Genomic DNA, 16,898 nt, shown 5'->3' with positions numbered 1-16,898 from the left:
GGGGGGGTGGGGACACTGACTGAAGTGAGAAGATCCGGCCTAAATCGGTACCCGCTAACAGCGCTTGCTCCGATCCGAGAGGGAAAGGTGACCTGTGTTACGTATTTGTGTGCGGCTGTGCAAACCAGGCGAGACAGAGGGCCGAGGTTCTGCAATCCACGCAGCTCTTCTTCTCCGGACAGCAATCGGTCGTACACCATCCGCAGGTGCCGCAGCAACAACAACAACAGCAACAACAACAACAGCAGCAGCAGCAGCAGCAGCAACCGCCACCACCCCAGCAGCAGCAGCAGCAACAGCAGCAGCAGCACAAAACGTCAACAACAACCAAACCCGAGGTGACGGAGGCCCCACCGGAGCGCGCGGCGGTCGAATCCGAGCCGACTCTGATCACGACGCCGATGCCTGCCCAGACGACGGCGGCGGCGGCGACGACGACGACGACGCCGCTGGCCCAGACGCCGTCGCCACAGGCAGCCATTGGGAAACCAGTGCGCACCGGGCCCATCAAACCCCAAGCGATCAAGTCAGACGAGGGCAAGTGATAAAGGGTTGGGGGTGGAGGGGGGGAGTGCTGTCATAGCGTGTTATTGGCGTGCGAGTACGTGTGGGTTGCTTGCGTGGGGCAGCCTGCAAGGCTTGACGTGTAAGTGCGAGCGGGGGTGGGGTACATTTGTGCGAAGGTGTGAATGTGTGTGGTGTGTGTGTGTGTGCGCGCGCGTGCATTAGATCAGGCCTTGGCTACAGGCTTGGTGTAGAGTCTATAGCTTAATTGCTGTAGTCATTCATAGCTCTGAAGCTTGGGGTAATCAAATGCTGTTGTTACTTCAATTGCCCCGGCCCAACCCGGTGTATGATGGTAGTGACGCCCTCCCCCGATTTCGATTTCCTTCACGCATGCGGCAGCCCTTGCAGTGGACCCCCAGAGTGCGTTGTCCGTGACACGTGGGAAGAAAATTAACTACATTACCTTCTGATATTTACAGCTCTATTAAAATTCAGCGCTATCACTATTGCTGAACATCTCTTATTAGTATTGCAAGCTTGAGGCGAAGCTGAGAACCATAATTGTAACAATTGCTTGCCCATGCAACAGCATAGACATCTATTAACTGGTATGATGACTAGTTTAACGAAACAATACAATTGCTCGTGATTTACAACAATGTACTCGGACAGCATGGCTTGAGAGCTTCCAAATTGGACATGTACCGCATCCTTTGATCTCTATAAAATTATATAAGAAAATCTTAACCTGACATCTGACAACTGAATTAACGGTGTAAAGCTTCACAGTAGATTCATTTTTCAGTCTCGACGTTACAATTGCTGTATTGTAACAAGCCCAGCTCACTCACTGTTCGCTGACCAGTAACTTTAACATTGGCTACTTGCAGTCCGCCCACCCCATAAGCAATGTACACTGGGCATCGCAAGGGCGCTGTCTCTCGAATGCTCAGCGACTTTGCCTAATTTAAAAATAAGACTGAAGCGTATTCTTGGTTCTTTCGGTAAAGTCACGTAGAATGGAAACAATAAAATCATAAAAATATAAAAATTAACATTCTCACGCCGTTTCGACTGCAACACAAGCAATCATCATCAGGTGTGGTTTTCACACCTGATGATTGCTTGTGTTGCAGTTGAAACGTCGTGAGAATTGTATTGTTTTATATTTTTAGTATTTTATTGTTTCCCTTCTACGTGACTTTACCGAAAGAACCAAGAATATGAATCCCTGCAGTCACGAAAGCTTTAAATCAAAATTTAAGACTGAAGCGGCAACAGTGGCAAGTCATGGCGGTCGAAAAATATGATTCGATATACTGTAAAAAAAAAGCTATTCATATTACTCATGGAATGCCGCTTTTGCTTTTAGTTAAATGCTTTCTTTCCAATTCGTGATATCTTTTTTTTACATTCTTTCTCTGGTGCTGGTTAAAATTTTGGCTGATGAAAGCGTGCGCACCGTGAGTTTGCTGTGACAGCGCCGCAGCTGTTGTGCTTGCCCTGCAAATCCACAATGAACATTCTTAGCCATAAACCCCTCGCCCAATAATCAAGAGGCGGCCAGAGGTCAATAGGAAGCACCCCCCTCTCTCTCTCCCGTTGGTCGAGTTTGGGTCCCGGGTCCACCTGCTGTGGCACGACTCGTTTTTCGAATCAAACCGGAATCGTGTTCGCGGCATGTGGCACGTGACGCAAGAATGAGTTCCTGTATATTGTTTCGGTGTGTGTGTGTCTTGGTTTTTTTTTGCAGCAAAAAAATAAAGCAGTGAGGCCACAAGTGTAAGGCGACGCAGCCTGGAGTGACATTTGCTTTACTAACGGCGATGCTTTGAACGTTTTTATGTAAACTGCTGTCCCGGGGGCTGGCGATACCAGCTTATGAAGCTGAACCCTAGGAAATTATAACTTTTGAGGCTCAGTTGCATGTGAATACACATCCATGTCCTATTTGAAGTTAAGGTCTTTACACGTAAAAAAAATATAAACTACATTCTACTCAGAAATGCTTTTAAGTGGCTTTGCTTCACATGCTTGTACTAAAAACATCGCGAAGCTTTGGGCGGCTAGTTTTTAATGATATCTTGAATTTCAGAATGTTTTCTTCCGGAGGTGCACATCTCTGCTACTCCACAGCTATGTTTTAAACGCAACGAGACATCGTTTATTGCAAAATGCTCTTTATTCGAATACATATTGCTATGGTGAAAACTGGAATTGTTGTTTCACGTGGTCTGCCAAAGCAATTTGAGGAAACCTGGTCATGTGACCCTCGAACGGCCAATCGTGAGGTTGACTGGGTGCTGAACGAAGGCCTTTATAAGCAGAGATATCCTAAATTAAAACAGATTCTCAAGGAGTAAAAAATCTACTGCAAAAGTATGACAGGGAAACAGTCCTCCGGATGCAAATGAAGTGTGCATCCTAATGCTCCCGAGTCCTTCCTTCATCTCATCGGTCAACGTGCACGTGGTAAGAGCCCTTTGCAGAGACCCTTGTGCACGCAGTTTGTGCTCTATTATAAAAGCGTCCATTAGATGCAATATGAAACTAATATTTAGATTATACACACATTAATATTTAGTCTTGTCCCCACCACACCTTACTTTTTCCCTCGTACTGCCAAGACTCTACCTACACACCTGAACTCCAGGGTCACCTCATCCTGTCTTATTACCAACGTCTGGCTTCAGAATTGTCCTCAATTACCAGCCACTCTCCCGGCTGGCCTGCCTTCAATCCTGCACCCTCTCCTACCCTATTTCTGATGACATCTACAATACTTTTTTTTCCCGTGAGCTGTTCCTCATTCACAAGTTGTTCAGCCTGTCCCATCGTTAAATAAATTGCGTCAACTTTTGCAGGAAAAAAAATCCATGTGCCCGTCACACCGGCCAATCTTGCCTTTGGACAGCCACTTGGCCTCCCACTAAGAGGTAATGTTATTGGTCTTGGGAGGGATGAGCTGAATTCATCTTTTCAATTGAGATTTCAGCAAAATCTTAATATTCCAAGTTTGGGCATTACAACAGTGCCGTCACCAAGCCAAATACCATTTTAAATGTCAAATAATTAGATATATTGAAAATCCTTATTTGAAAGTAATATATATATACACACACCCACACATCCATTTTTATAATATGGGTATGTGTGTGCATGTGTGTATATGTATGAACGTATATAATATAATGTGCAACAGTTTGAGACATGTGTTTTATGATACTGCTGGTGTATTGCTGTTATGACCTTTGTGAAATGTGTGTGTGCGTGCACAACCCTCCACTCACTCGTGTTCTCTCAGTGGAGGCGAGCGTCTTCGTCGGGACGGGAATAGGAAAATCTGTTGGTTGACTTCAGAAGCGTCGAGGAATAAAAGTGTCATGAAAATGCGTGGAGTGAACCAAATTAGTAGGGATTGCAATTACTTAATTTGCTCCTCCTAGCACTGCAATTGAAATCCACGCTTCTACATGGTTTCCGTTGGAGCGAGCTCTCCCCTTTCGTTCTTTGTTGGGGCTTCCTGCTTGTTCATTAATTTACCAGCCTTTCTAACAGCAGTGCGATTACCGAAATTTATTTACACCTCGTACTTTTTTTTGTTGTCCTATAGGATACTTAAGTTGCGAGCGTTTGTGTTCCGCACAACACGTCTGCACATCGAAAGCGGAATACAGCATATGTTTATTACATAAAACCTAAAGGGAAAATTTAAATCCAATCTGATGAGTGTTCCAATGCAAGTTATTTAAACTATATTATTACTGTTTTTTTTTTCCATTGCTGCGATTTCTGTTTTCGTTTTTATTGCTTTGCACAAATTCCTTGTTTGGGTGCAAACGTGAGTTTAGGTGGCCTGCTTGTTATTACATTTATTCTTTATGTTATCCTTAAAGGGTGCTGGTTGGGGGGGGGGGGGTGTTAACATTTCTTCAATGTTGATTTACTGGACACTATATGGGCTGGTGCTCTGTCAATTCATTTCACGAAACTGCATGGGGCCCCCCATGGGTTTTGTTGTCAAGTGTATTTGATGAGAGCCTTTACGGGGCACTCGTGGCCAGCTTCCCATTAAAGCTGTCGAGTCCGGCCGTTGGCGCGTCTGTTGCATTAGCCGGCGGTGCTACAAAATAACGCCACGTGCCACGGGGGCCGGGAACTGCGGTGAAAAGTCAAGCGTCGGGTCTCCCTGCTCAAACGAGCATTGTGTGGCACGCATCTCTCCCATTGGTGGCGCCAAGCCGGAACCTCCAGTGAAGTTGTCTCACGCCCATTTTTTCGTTTGAGCTGAGCGGCACTTTAATTTTGATTATATTTCATGGCACTTCTGGGGAATCGCAGAGCATGTGCTGGTATCGCCACAGTGCTGGAAATCCAGTCGCGTGACTGGAATGCGGTAACTGTAGGAATGAACCAGTCCACCTCCGTTCCACGGAGCCGTCCCCGTGTGGCACGCCCCCTGCCTTCCGCACCGATTTTGCAGCAGGTTTTAAATGGCCGTGGCTCAGTTCTTGCCTTTCCTGAGAGCAGTTTTTTTTCTCCACAATGCTTTCATGCTTTGCTTCAAAACATTGCGTTCTCAGTCTCGAATTGGATTCCATAATGCAGCGGGGCGCATAAAGTGCGAGCCGTGGAGGCAAAACCACCTCGTTCTTTGATAGGTAGTGGTGGTGGTTCCCGTGGTGGAGAGTTCACCTTCCCCTCTGGCAGTGGAGCAGCGTCTTTGTAGGACGACCGCTGTTGCCATGTTGGATTTTCTGCGGCGGTGCTTGCGCTCTCAACCCACGCGATTCGACCTCGCAAAACCTTCCGATTAGCCGAGTCGACCACTCGCTGACCCCGCCACTCGGCCAGACTGCATGTGCTAGAACCAGATATGGCAAGGGGGAGGGGGGGCGGAGATGGTTCTCTGACCTCTACGCTGTACTTGTCCCCAGGTTATCCACGTCGGCCCTGCTGGTCGCGGTCAACTCGAACTGGATGTGAACCGCGTTGCTAGAGGTCCATTTAATTGGCCGTTAAGACCCATGACCCAAATCTGGCCTGCCGAGGGATGGGCACGTGTGGTCAACTTTGGGTGGAGTGAGAATCTCGCTACGGTGTACAAGTGCTAGGTTAAGGCTGCACGCTCTTGCTCTAAAATTGCTTACAACTTAACTAACAATGCACAGGGTTTAATGTTTACCCCACCGAGTCAAATATCTGTCAATTGCACACCCACAGTTCACCCATTGAGACAGCACATCAAGTTTTTGGAGGAGACATTTACAACATGAGCTTGTGTAATCATCAACAAGTAGATATTTTTTGTACCTTTTCGCAGAAACTTTCAATGTTTTGTTGATCAATCATCCAGGTCAAATTAATTTTGCAGCGGCACTGACCTCCGTTGGTTACCAAGGCAGCAGAGGAAATTACACATTCCTATGGCAAGGTCCACAACGAAAACCACCGGACTCAAAAGTGGCACTCGTTTGAACAACCCCAGTTAATGGTCCGCTTTAAGCCCATACGATTAGAAAATCACCGCTTGCCGATTGCGATTAGAGCAATTTAACTGCAGTTGCCCAGTCGGAAGTGAAAAAAAAATGCATTGCATAAACAAGAGGCCGCCTGGAGACTTGCAGAACGTGCATCCACCTCCCGGGCCTATCCCAAAAATTGGTTCACACAACTTTTTTTTAAATCGGGCGAGGGCGATTTTACTGGGCAGCAACTCGTTCCGGTCTTCGGGATTGCACACTTTGGCTTTATTTTGGGTGCACGTTTAAGTTGTTGTGCTTGTTCCATTGAGACCCGAGCCAGTTTTGTTTTCCCTTTTGAAATGGATTCGGTTTTGATTTGTCGTTGCGTTCTCCGCATTGCGTTTCCCGCCACCAAGCCTGTCTTTGTAGGCTCCCGTGAGTAGAGGCAGGGCGGTGGTGTGACGCGGGAGAGATCGTTCGAGAACGCCGCGCTGTTACCGACACCCCCCCCCCTTCACACCGCTTTCCTCTCCACACGGCGACTGTGTAGGTGCGGCAGTGTGTGAGACAATTTACCGTTATAACGTTGCGGTTATAATTAAAAAGTACAAAAAATAAAACTAAACAAAAAAAACCCGCTGTAATTAATGCTTCGCCGAGTACCAGAAATGTGTTTTTTTACGTGTGCTTTCTCGAACTAGGTATTGATTGGAGTACAGTAAACTCTGAAAGAGGATAATAAACATTGTGGTTTCATTTGGACCTTTTTGTGGACTCGATCTTCGTTTCGGATTGAAATGTGGGGTGTTTTTTTTTACTTTTGTTGATGCCTCTGCCCCCAACCCAGTTTGGTGTCACAGTGATTTAAAGAGAGCGCTGCTCGTAATCGGTTACACATTCAAACTCTTGTTGGGGATAGACTCATTCCTTTGGAGGTCAATAACATGAGTTCACCACTTTGCAAGATATAAACACGGTGCCTGCCATAGGATTGTGGAATTTCCATCACTGCCTCTGGATTACCAGTGGAATTATGCACCCATCCCATTGTGCAAAATGTAGTGCGAAGCTCATTTGAGTGGGCGCCAGTCACTTAGGTTTTTCTTTCTCAACTGGCATAGTAGTCGTGGTCACGGCATAAGATTAAAACAAGTTTGAAATGAATATATTGGTACACTGGGATGGCACTCATCTCGAAACGTGCGTTTAGAATATTTGGCTGCTATAAATGTCTGCGTGATAAGCCACTTAATTAAGCCATCATTTGTGGCCAGGTCGCTTCTAAAAAAAGAGCTGGTAAAATAAAAAATAGTTTAGTATAGTTTATATTGGTGGTCAGGAGTCCTTGAAATTACACATTCCCATGGCAAGGGCTAGTTTTTCCACAGGACCAAACCAAGTACAGTACTGTACCAGACAATAGCTGCGTCTGGGTGATAACGCTCAACCATAATGACGAGTCTTAAGCCTACTTGCTACACCATCACATACTGGCCGTCTCCTTGCCTTGGAGGTTGGGTGAAGTACATCACTTCCATCTTTTCACGGTCCATCTAACCCAGGCGGACAGAGCCACATCGGGCTAAATGTTTTCGTTGCAAGAGTTCAGTACGGTGCAACACTGGCAAGCATCAACATCATTTGTTGAGTGCCGCATTCCTGAAAGCCGCACAACAATTAGGGCTTGAGTGCTCTCCGCCCGTGCAGCCCGCTCCAGTCGCTATGGCCAAATGAACCTGTTGAGCGTAAACATCCTCTGGCACGCACATGGGGATGTTTACACATTTACTCGTTTTGCGATTCGGCCGGAGACATTGAATTCCCGAAAAAGCACGTCCCATTCTCGGTGGTGAACTTCACCCTCCAAAGTTCCGTCAACCCAAGTGGAGTCGAATCAAAGTGTCTCCCTGCTCAAACAATGGGGACAGTCATATTCTTAGCTCTTTCGGTAAAGTCCCTTCAACGTGACTTTACCGAAAGAGCTAAGAATATAAATTACTGCAGTCACGAAAGCTTTCAATCAAAATTTAATGGGGACAGTCGTCATCTCTGTTGAGGGTCCCCAGATTCGTTTGTTATTATTCCACATATTTCATGGTCGGAGGCAGCCTGATTGGACGGCCACTTGCCTCCGCTTATCGCATTGGAGAACGACTTGTGCTTCTGTATCCCTCTTGTCCCCACACACCGGTTATTTCGCACCTCCGATTGGCATGGCTGGCTCCGTATCGCGGTGGGTGCGAAAGAAGTTCAACATTGGCATGCCCTGTAAAAAGGGTGTTCGTGTCACCCAGCACACGGACTAGTTTCTTCCTCCGTTGGAGTTGGGCCAAATGAAGTAAGAAGGCCCCATTCAGTGATGGGATCTCTTTTGGTTGAAGTCACTTTGCGATCGCGGCAAGACGGTGAACTTGCCGAACTTGGGAACCAGGTAGTTATCACGGGTGGCTGCAAGTTTTATTTGACATCCATTTGCTATTCCTAAGCATCGATGACTGCCGGTATTTACTGCAAATATAATTGGTGTGCAAAGTATATTATGTTTTCATTTAGCATCGGTAAACGAGATCGGTTTCAATCTTCATTTGAAGCTTTCGTGACTGCAGGAATCCATACTTTTAGGTTCTTTCGGTAAAGTCACGTGGGTAGAAATAAAATAATTAATCGTAAACGTAACGTTACATTTTTAGTCTCTATCTAAAAGCCTTCTGAACCAGTATTATCCAGCAGCTTTTATTTAAGCAAGCAAACCATGGACTGGTTTAAACAGGGTTTAGCCTGGAAAATGTGGGGTTGATCGCTATGGGGCTCATTGAGAACAACATTTCCGGAACGTTTGCATGCTGCCATGGTGAAACAATTCGCGCACGGGACTTGCTGGTTTAGGTATCCCGGTTCGGCAGTTAAAAACAATGACCAATTAACTTAATTACGTCAACAATATAAAACAAATCGATGAACTTTATTTTTGTTTTAGCGGGTAGGGCCCACTGAGATATGTAGCTTATTTTGAGAAGCGACCTTGGCCACAAATTATAGTTCAACGAAGTGGCTTATTACGTGGACATTTATAGCAGCAAAATACTCTAAATGCACGTTTCTAAATGCGGAGGGGAAATACCGGAGGACCCGGGGAGAAATCCACGCGACCACATCGAGGGAGACGTGCAATTGGGACGCTACGGTTAATCGCCTGGCAGGTCACACGGGGTGGGATAAAGTGTGGGTCCTCCAACCTCTTCCAAGACGTCTGGCCTGCGGTGGAAGAGGAGGTAAAAAATACCCTAACTCTAAAGCTCCCTCCTGCGGAAACCCTTTTCCCAGCAACAGCGTGATGTGGTGGGGGGGGGGGTGCCTTGGACACTTCATGTGGCCTCAAAAGTGCGCCTGGCACAGACGCCAAAGTGACGTCCTGGTCACTTAGTGGAGAATGACGGGTGTGCCCCTGCACAATAATGAATGTGCCCTGAAAGAATAAACATTGCAGAACATGACCCCATGATGAGCTTGGAAGGCCCTCGCCAATATGACACCAGAAAGCCAAACACTGCTGATTTCAACGGCCCAACGCTGCTGCTGAGGCACCAGAAATGTGAAACCAGGTCCAGGAGACCCCTTGGCTGAAGACCCGTACATACCATACATCACGTATACTTGCGTTAAAAATGGCACTTATTGATCCGTTCAAAGTCACAAGATATTCAGTCATTTTACATGTACTGCGTATTACGTAAACACCGTGCCGAGGGCTGCATCCTCGAGTTGATGTGCCAGGAGAAGCCGCAAAAAATATAATCTCCTAGACCCCATCCAGGTGTGCGCTTAAATTCAAAGGCGTGTTGTTTTTTTTTATCAGAAGTTGCCCCCTTTGCCCTCCACCAGTGTAATGTTAGAACGCATCCCTTAGAGCAGGGGTCCTCAACTCCCGGGCCGCGGACCGGTCCGTGGCCTGTTAGTTACCGGGCCGCACAGCAGCAGGAGGAGGTGAGAGCGGTGAGTCCGCGCGTGGAACCCGCCCACATGATTTTATTATTCACCACTTCGTCCGCGCCTCTTTCCCGCACTGCGCACTTGTCTCAGTGTTGATAAGCCCACAAGCTCTAACCCCTGGTAGCCACAATGAGTAACAAACAACAAACGTCGCTGGAGAGCTTCTTTGAAAAGGGGGAAAGACCCAATGATGAACCCGCCCCCCCCCCAACCGGTCCGTGAAAAAAATTGTCTTCCACGAAACCGGTCCCTGGTACCAAAATGGTTGGGGACCGCTCCCTTAGAGTACCACTGCGAGTCTGCTGTTAGTTACGTGTTCGTGGTGAAACGGTTCCTTGCGTGCTTAGTTGTTTTCTTTTATTCCCCGTAATAATCCGGCAATATCGGTGCGTTAACTTTGTAGTTTACACGGCTGGCCCACCGCTGTTCAAGCACTGGGTGTCTTGGCAGTGTCTGTGTGCGCGTGGCTCTGGTGGTGCAGCGGTTAGCGAGGTGGTTAAAACCTCACCACACACCGATACACGTGATACATTTGCCTTATTTAAACAGCGGTTAGCGAGGTGGTTAACACCTCACCACACACCGATACACGTGATACATTTGCCTTATTTAACAACGGTTAGCGAGGTGGTTAACATCTCACCACGCACCGATACACGTGATACATTTGCCTTATTTAACAGCGGTTAGCGGGGTGGTTTACATCTCACCACGCACCGATACACGTGATACATTTGCCTTATTTAAACAGCGGTTAGCGAGGTGGTTAACACCTCACCACACCGATACACGTGATACATTTGCCTTATTTAAACAGCGGATAGCGAGGTGGTTAACACCTCACCACACACCGATACACGTGATACATTTGCCTTATTTAAAAAGCGGTTAGAGAGGTGGTTAACATCTCTCAACACACCGATACACGTGATACATTTGCCTTATTTAACAGCGGTTAGCGAGGTGGTTAACATCTCACCACGCACCGATACACGTGATACATTTGCCTTATATTAACAGCGGTTAGCGCAATGCGCTACGAACTCTGCCGCCAGAGTGCGATTCCCGCTCACGTCCAGCACCAGTGACGATTATCTGAACCGGTCCCACGCCTCCCCAAGGTCGGCTCAGCCTTTAACTCGGTATCCACCGTGCGGCGTGTAAACATCGCCACTGGGGAGACAAAGGCGGCCTTGGGCATGGTGATGGCCACCCACACCCTCGTGTGCCGTTTGCCGGCCTTCGTTGGTGCTACTCGCTAACAGCACTTGCCCCAACATACTCTGAAGGCTATATGAGAGATCTTTGCCTTGTCGCTGTTGCTACCCTTGGGTGCAGCCTTGTGCATTCATATCACCTGTTTCCAAAGCTTTGTGAGATTTTTTTTCTTCCGAAAAATAAATGCACCCGTTGGTAATGTAAATCCAGCCAGTGTGATTGGGTGTATTATTTACAGGTGTTGACAGGCGCTGACATAAGCAGCTGTGCTCTGCCCCCTTTTATTATATTCACTCTTTTATTACAGCTTCACAGCATCCGTGTTGGGCATCGTTCCGCAGGCTGCGGCATGGATTTCGTGCAGGAGAAACGTTGAATGTTCACGGGGAACGTCAGCGCCGATGCTGTGGAGACAATACACTGATACCCGACGTGTAACCAATGCCCTACAAACACAAAACTTAATTTTATATTTAGCAGGTAAGGCACACTTTGCTATATCGCTCCTCTTTCAGAAGCGACCTGGCTATCACAAATGATGGCTCAACGAAGTGGCTCATCGCCATGTGAAAAATATGTAGTAGCCAAATACTCTAAACGTGCGTTTATTCTAAATGTGGAGGGGAAACCGGAGGACCCAGAGAAAAATCCACGCGACCACGAGGAGAGAGAACAACGCAAATTTACAACAGGTGGCGGGATCGAACCCACGGGCCTCCTGTATACCACGCGAGGTAGTTAACATCTCGTCACACACTGATACACGTGATACATTTGCCTTATTTAACACAAAACGCACTGATACACGTGGAACAAATGCCTTACGAACAACACGCTGACTATAGGCGTGGACACGTGACCTTGTATCCTTAGTAATCTGGGGTGGGTGGTGGCGATTGGCGGGGGGGCCGCATGGGAACCAGTGGGGGCCTGGCCAAACCAAAGGGTTTGAGAGCAACTGTTGAAGATGGAAGCCAACCGAGAAGATGGTTTCAAATTAAGCAACCATTAGAAAGATGTTCTAAATCGAACCAAACATTAAACTAATTTTCAATGGTACAGTATATTTTTCAAGTAGTGGTACCCCAAACTTTCGCAGCTTCTTAAAATTCCCTTTTCACACCACCAGCATGTGGACTCTACCTTGCCCCCTCGCCAGCAGCCTGCACATGTTCACCCCCTCCCCACCTTTCATCATGCTAAATCCGCCTATTAAATGCAAGTTTTTATGCTAATTCTTTTGTCAAGGCACCTTGATTACTCTCACATAGCTAAAAGGTCGCGGTCTGAGCGTGGCTGTGTTTCACTCCAGCGCTGTCCTCGAGACAGTCTGGTCCCTTCACCTGATGAAGGCCGCTTGTGTTGTGGCCGAAACGTCGTGATTTTTGTTGTTTTATTTTTTACCTCCATGACTTTACCGAATAGAACCAAAGAGTATGGATCCTTGCAGTCACGAAAACTTCAAATCTAGAATTGGAAGCCAGCGTGTTCACGCCAACATTGAGCACCACCCAATGTAAGATTTAGCGCGGAGTTGCATTCACTGTTGATTTTTTTTATTTGGTCCAAGAAGCACGTGCAATCGTTTGTCATCAATTGCAAGCACATTCGTGGGATGAAGAGGCAATTCAACTGCCATGAACGTGCATTTAGCCCAAGGAACCGGTCACAATGAACGGCGAGATGTCTGCAGGATAACACAAGCACGTGAATGAACGGTGACATCTGGTAAATCATACTGGCATTGTGTTTTTTTTCTGTTTGACTCTTGTGCCTATATATTAGTTACCTGTTACAAATACAATTGGCACATTGATTGCGAGTGAGGTGAGAATGAATGTGATCAGGCTGTGAAGACAAAAGTTCGAACACCACCTCGGCCAATAGTGCACAACTTCACGACGACACGCGATGCCGTGCTAAGATCGGTTCGGAAATTTGTGATTGCGAGCTCAGTGTGTCTCTCTGTCCGTGGGCTCGTATTGGCCACGTCGTATAGAAGAATATTGATCCAGTACCGCTAAGGTTTAGGGTGTGGGTTCTGTGTGTTTGCTCACTCGGGGTGTGGTTGCGTTTGCCACTGCTGGTGATGTGCGTTTGTACAGCGCGCGAGTGTCTGTCGATCTGATTGGGCAAAATAGATGGCTTACGCTGGGTGTGTGTGTATGTTGAACTTCTTTCGCACCGTACGTAGCGAACCGTGCTAATTGGAGGTGCGGGGGAAGGACAACGAACTAAACACAAAAAGCAATTCGACAGGAATTAGTTTTTCAATCGAGGTGACTTATAAAGTGCATAGCTCCAGTGGTTTCCTTATATTGTAAGGAAGAGCGTTCCAGACGGGCCACAGAAGCGCATCTGAAAGCACGCGACGGCTCAGCCAAAAGCCGCCGCCGCCGCCGCTGCTGCTGCGAGGATGACCGGGAGTTCGAGCGATCGTTCACGCATCCTTGACGGGATCAGCGGGGTTCATTCGTGGCAAGCACTTTGCGTGTGACGAGTACGGTCTCTGGTGCCTCGAGCGGAGAGCGCCCTGCTGCTGGGCCACGTCGCCCGCTCCCAGACAACTGGTTGCTTGGGGGCCGTCCATAAATTACGTCACGCACCTAGGCGGGGTGGGGGGGGGGGGCAGATTTTTGTGACGATGTGTGACGAGGGAGGGGGGGTGGGATTGAGAAATGTGACGTCACATCAAAATGCGTAACTTTAAATAATTGAATCATTTTGCGGGACCCCCTGGGTTCCCGCAAAAAATCGGGTAAATAATTATTATTGTTGCTCAGTCCACCCCACTACGTGATCCCGACAGCAACGCGCCGCCCGCCCGCCCAGACTCTTGCCAACAAGCGCCAGCAGCAGCAGCAGCAGGCGGCGATCACCACGATGGGCGCCACCCCACCAGACAAACGCGAGCCCCGGGGGGTGTCCGCCGCAGTCGCGTGCGGCGACGACGCCCTCCGGTCAGCCGTCGACCCTCAGCTTCTTTGCCAAGGCGACTCCCCCTCCCAAACCCCAGGCAGTGAATTTAACGTGTTTATGTAATTTTTCAACTTTTTACGAAACTTAGTGCCCCGAGTAGCTCTCGACGAGGACCAATCGGAATTCAAAATGGAAATATGGTTTTGGGCGGCGGGGGGGGGGGACAGAGCTTTGTGACGTCATATTTGAGGAGGGGGGGGGGTCTGACTTTGCGTGACAAGGGGGTGGGGTCAGAAATCGTCCAAAATCGCGTGACGTCATTTATGGACGGCCCCTTGGCACAGAGAAGACGACGGCCGGCAGCAGATGGCTACTCGCATGCGTGCGTGCCGGGTGGCCTTTAATTGGAACGGCTGCCTGAAACGGACAATTGGAGGAGATCGGTCTCCCAAGAGTTCCGGCGACCATGAGACCAGGTGGTGGTGGGAGGTCGCGAGTCGAGTGAGCAGCAGCGGCTGCGACGGGATCGCGTAGAAGGTGGAGAGCGCTTTGGCGAAGCGTGGCGACAAGATCGGCGGCTGTAAGCCGGTGGTGTCATCTTCGTCTTTGATCTCGAGCCAGGCTCAAGCCTGCTCGGAGCCTGAGTAAATTGGACACCTTGTAGTGATACAATAAGAGTAGTCGCAGCAATTATCCCAACTTGTCATGCGCCGCACATTGATCGCTCGCTCTCGCGGAGAAAGAGAGAGAGAGACGACGATTCGGAGGCGCCATGAGGAATCACAGGCGGGGTCGCCGGATGAGCCGGCCCCAAGAATTGCCAAAACGTTGCGGTCCTCTGCGTAGCAAGCTGTTGTCGGCCAATTGTTGAGCGTTTACAAGTGGGAGAAATCTGCCACCAGTCAGATTAAAAAAAAAAACAATCCACGCGTGTGAAGGGGGAAACGCTCGATCCCCACACGAAACGGAACAGGTCGAGTCGACACATTCACTGCACCGAGACAGGTTACGGCTCCTCCTCGACGTCCACGATCCAGCAACTCTGGCGACTGACCCTCCCACAGCGCTGGATTACAGTCCACGCACAGCGCAGCCACCGCCACCACAGCCGCCGTCACCGCCACCCCGGCTAAACATTCGGGACGATTTGCTTGTCGCCCTCTTCCTTGGCTCAATCGTCAAGGCCCATCAATGATTGCCTCGCCGCCGCCGCCGCCGCTGCCTCCTCTCACCTTCAGTGACTTTGCGCTGAGCATAACAACACCACCGGCACCACCACCCTCGCTGTCTCCAACACTCCTTGTGGTAATTTTCCACTCACGTCTCCCCCCCCCCCCCGCTCGCCCCTTGTCGCTGTGCGCCCTCGGGCACAGGTAGACTTCGGCGGTGCCTCTGGGCATAAGCAACCTTGGCAAAAGCTCAGGGCCCCAAGCAGCCCAAGGGGTAATAATAGGGGTTTTTCCCCCCTTTTTTTCTGGCAACAAAACTGAAACCTTTTTTTACAAGGATTCATGGCTGCATTTACCACAATACCTGCGGTCAAAATGCAAACAAAAAAAAACATACTATGATAATATATGCATCGTCCTTGAAACTGGTTGGACCACACCAATCATTTTGGTACTGGCAAAGGAGGCCTAATGATACAGCCCAAGGGGGTTCACGAAAAATAGAAGGGTGCCTTAAACCAGCTGTTCCCAACCTTTTTGGCACCAGGGACCGGTTTCGTGGAAGATAATGTTTTCACGGACCGGGGGGGGGGGGGGTCATCATTGGGGCTTTCCCCCTTTTCAAAGAAGCTGTCCAGCGACGTTGGGGGTTTTTTTAAAAACTCATTTTGGCTACTAGGGGGTTAGCTTGTGGGCTTACCAAAACGGATTAAATTTAAATAATCAAATAGTTAATAATGAAAATTAATTGAGATTAGCGTTGTTATAACAATTCTATATTTATTTTAAAGTTGCGCATTTTAATGCGAAGTCACATTTCTTAACCCCCCCCCCCCTCTCTCTCTCTCGTCACACATCGTCGCAAATGTCTGACCCCCCACCAGGTGCGTGACGTCATTTATGGACGGCCCCAAAGAAGCACGGACGAAAGTGGTAAATAATAAAATAATGTGGGCGGGGGGCCACGCGCGGACTCACCGCTCTCACCTCCTGCTGCTGCTGTGTGGCCGGGTTCCTAACAGTCCACGGACCGGTACCGGTCCGTGACCCCGGGGTTTGGGGACCCCTGCCTTAAAACGCAGCATCTGCCGCAGGAGCAATTAATCCGGTGCGCACCTTCTGGTCATAGCTTCGTTGGTCAGACGGTGCCGAACGATCCGCATGAGACTAAAATAACATCAATGGAATATGAAGTGCTCCCAAACGCGACTGTCCGCAATTTGCAGAACATGCGTTGCCAACAAATACACTCAATTGATTTTGATCATTTTGAGGTTCTATGCAAAACTAGTTACTACTGGCCAGTACTAATTAGAAGAATATATTGAAATTGAGAAAACATTTTTTTTACCGTTCTTATAGCAACACGCTTAGTGCTGCTGGGAAGCGTATTATCAAGTAATAACACTGTTTAATTGTATGCCTATACATGTCACCGTTAGTCGATGGTGATTAACCGTGAGTAGTCAATAATAGGTGTTGCGGCTTAAAAAACGACAGAATGTACAAACATAATGTACATGCACAGCATGTATGTTGATTAGCTGTGAATAATCCAACCAAGAATTTATATCCATTGTATATGACTACATTAACCCCCACCCCCCGTCTTCGCACCTGATTGCCTAAC

The 16,898-nt window shown here is 48.2% G+C and overlaps 1 protein-coding gene across 4 annotated transcripts in view; it reads left to right on the top strand.

Annotated features, from left to right (window-relative positions):
* LOC116938979 (uncharacterized) overlaps positions 1–6,734 on the top strand; it is a 101,068-nt gene extending 94,334 nt beyond the window's left edge. For all 4 annotated transcript variants that reach the window (XM_032946769.2, XM_032946768.2, XM_032946770.2 and 1 more), the window contains exon 43: positions 129–6,734. In XM_032946769.2, coding sequence (XP_032802660.2) covers positions 129–545 — 417 coding nt within the window. In that variant the 3' untranslated portion in view covers positions 546–6,734. The remainder of the gene's footprint in view (positions 1–128) is intronic.
* Positions 6,735–16,898: the final 10,164 nt, after the last annotated feature.

Source organism: Petromyzon marinus, chromosome 5 (assembly GCF_048934315.1).
Source record: "Petromyzon marinus isolate PM22_M1 ecotype Great Lakes invasive population chromosome 5, UKy_Petmar_22M1.pri1.0, whole genome shotgun sequence".
NCBI lineage: Eukaryota > Metazoa > Chordata > Hyperoartia > Petromyzontiformes > Petromyzontidae > Petromyzon > Petromyzon marinus.
This window is presented reverse-complemented; position numbering and strand designations above follow the sequence as displayed.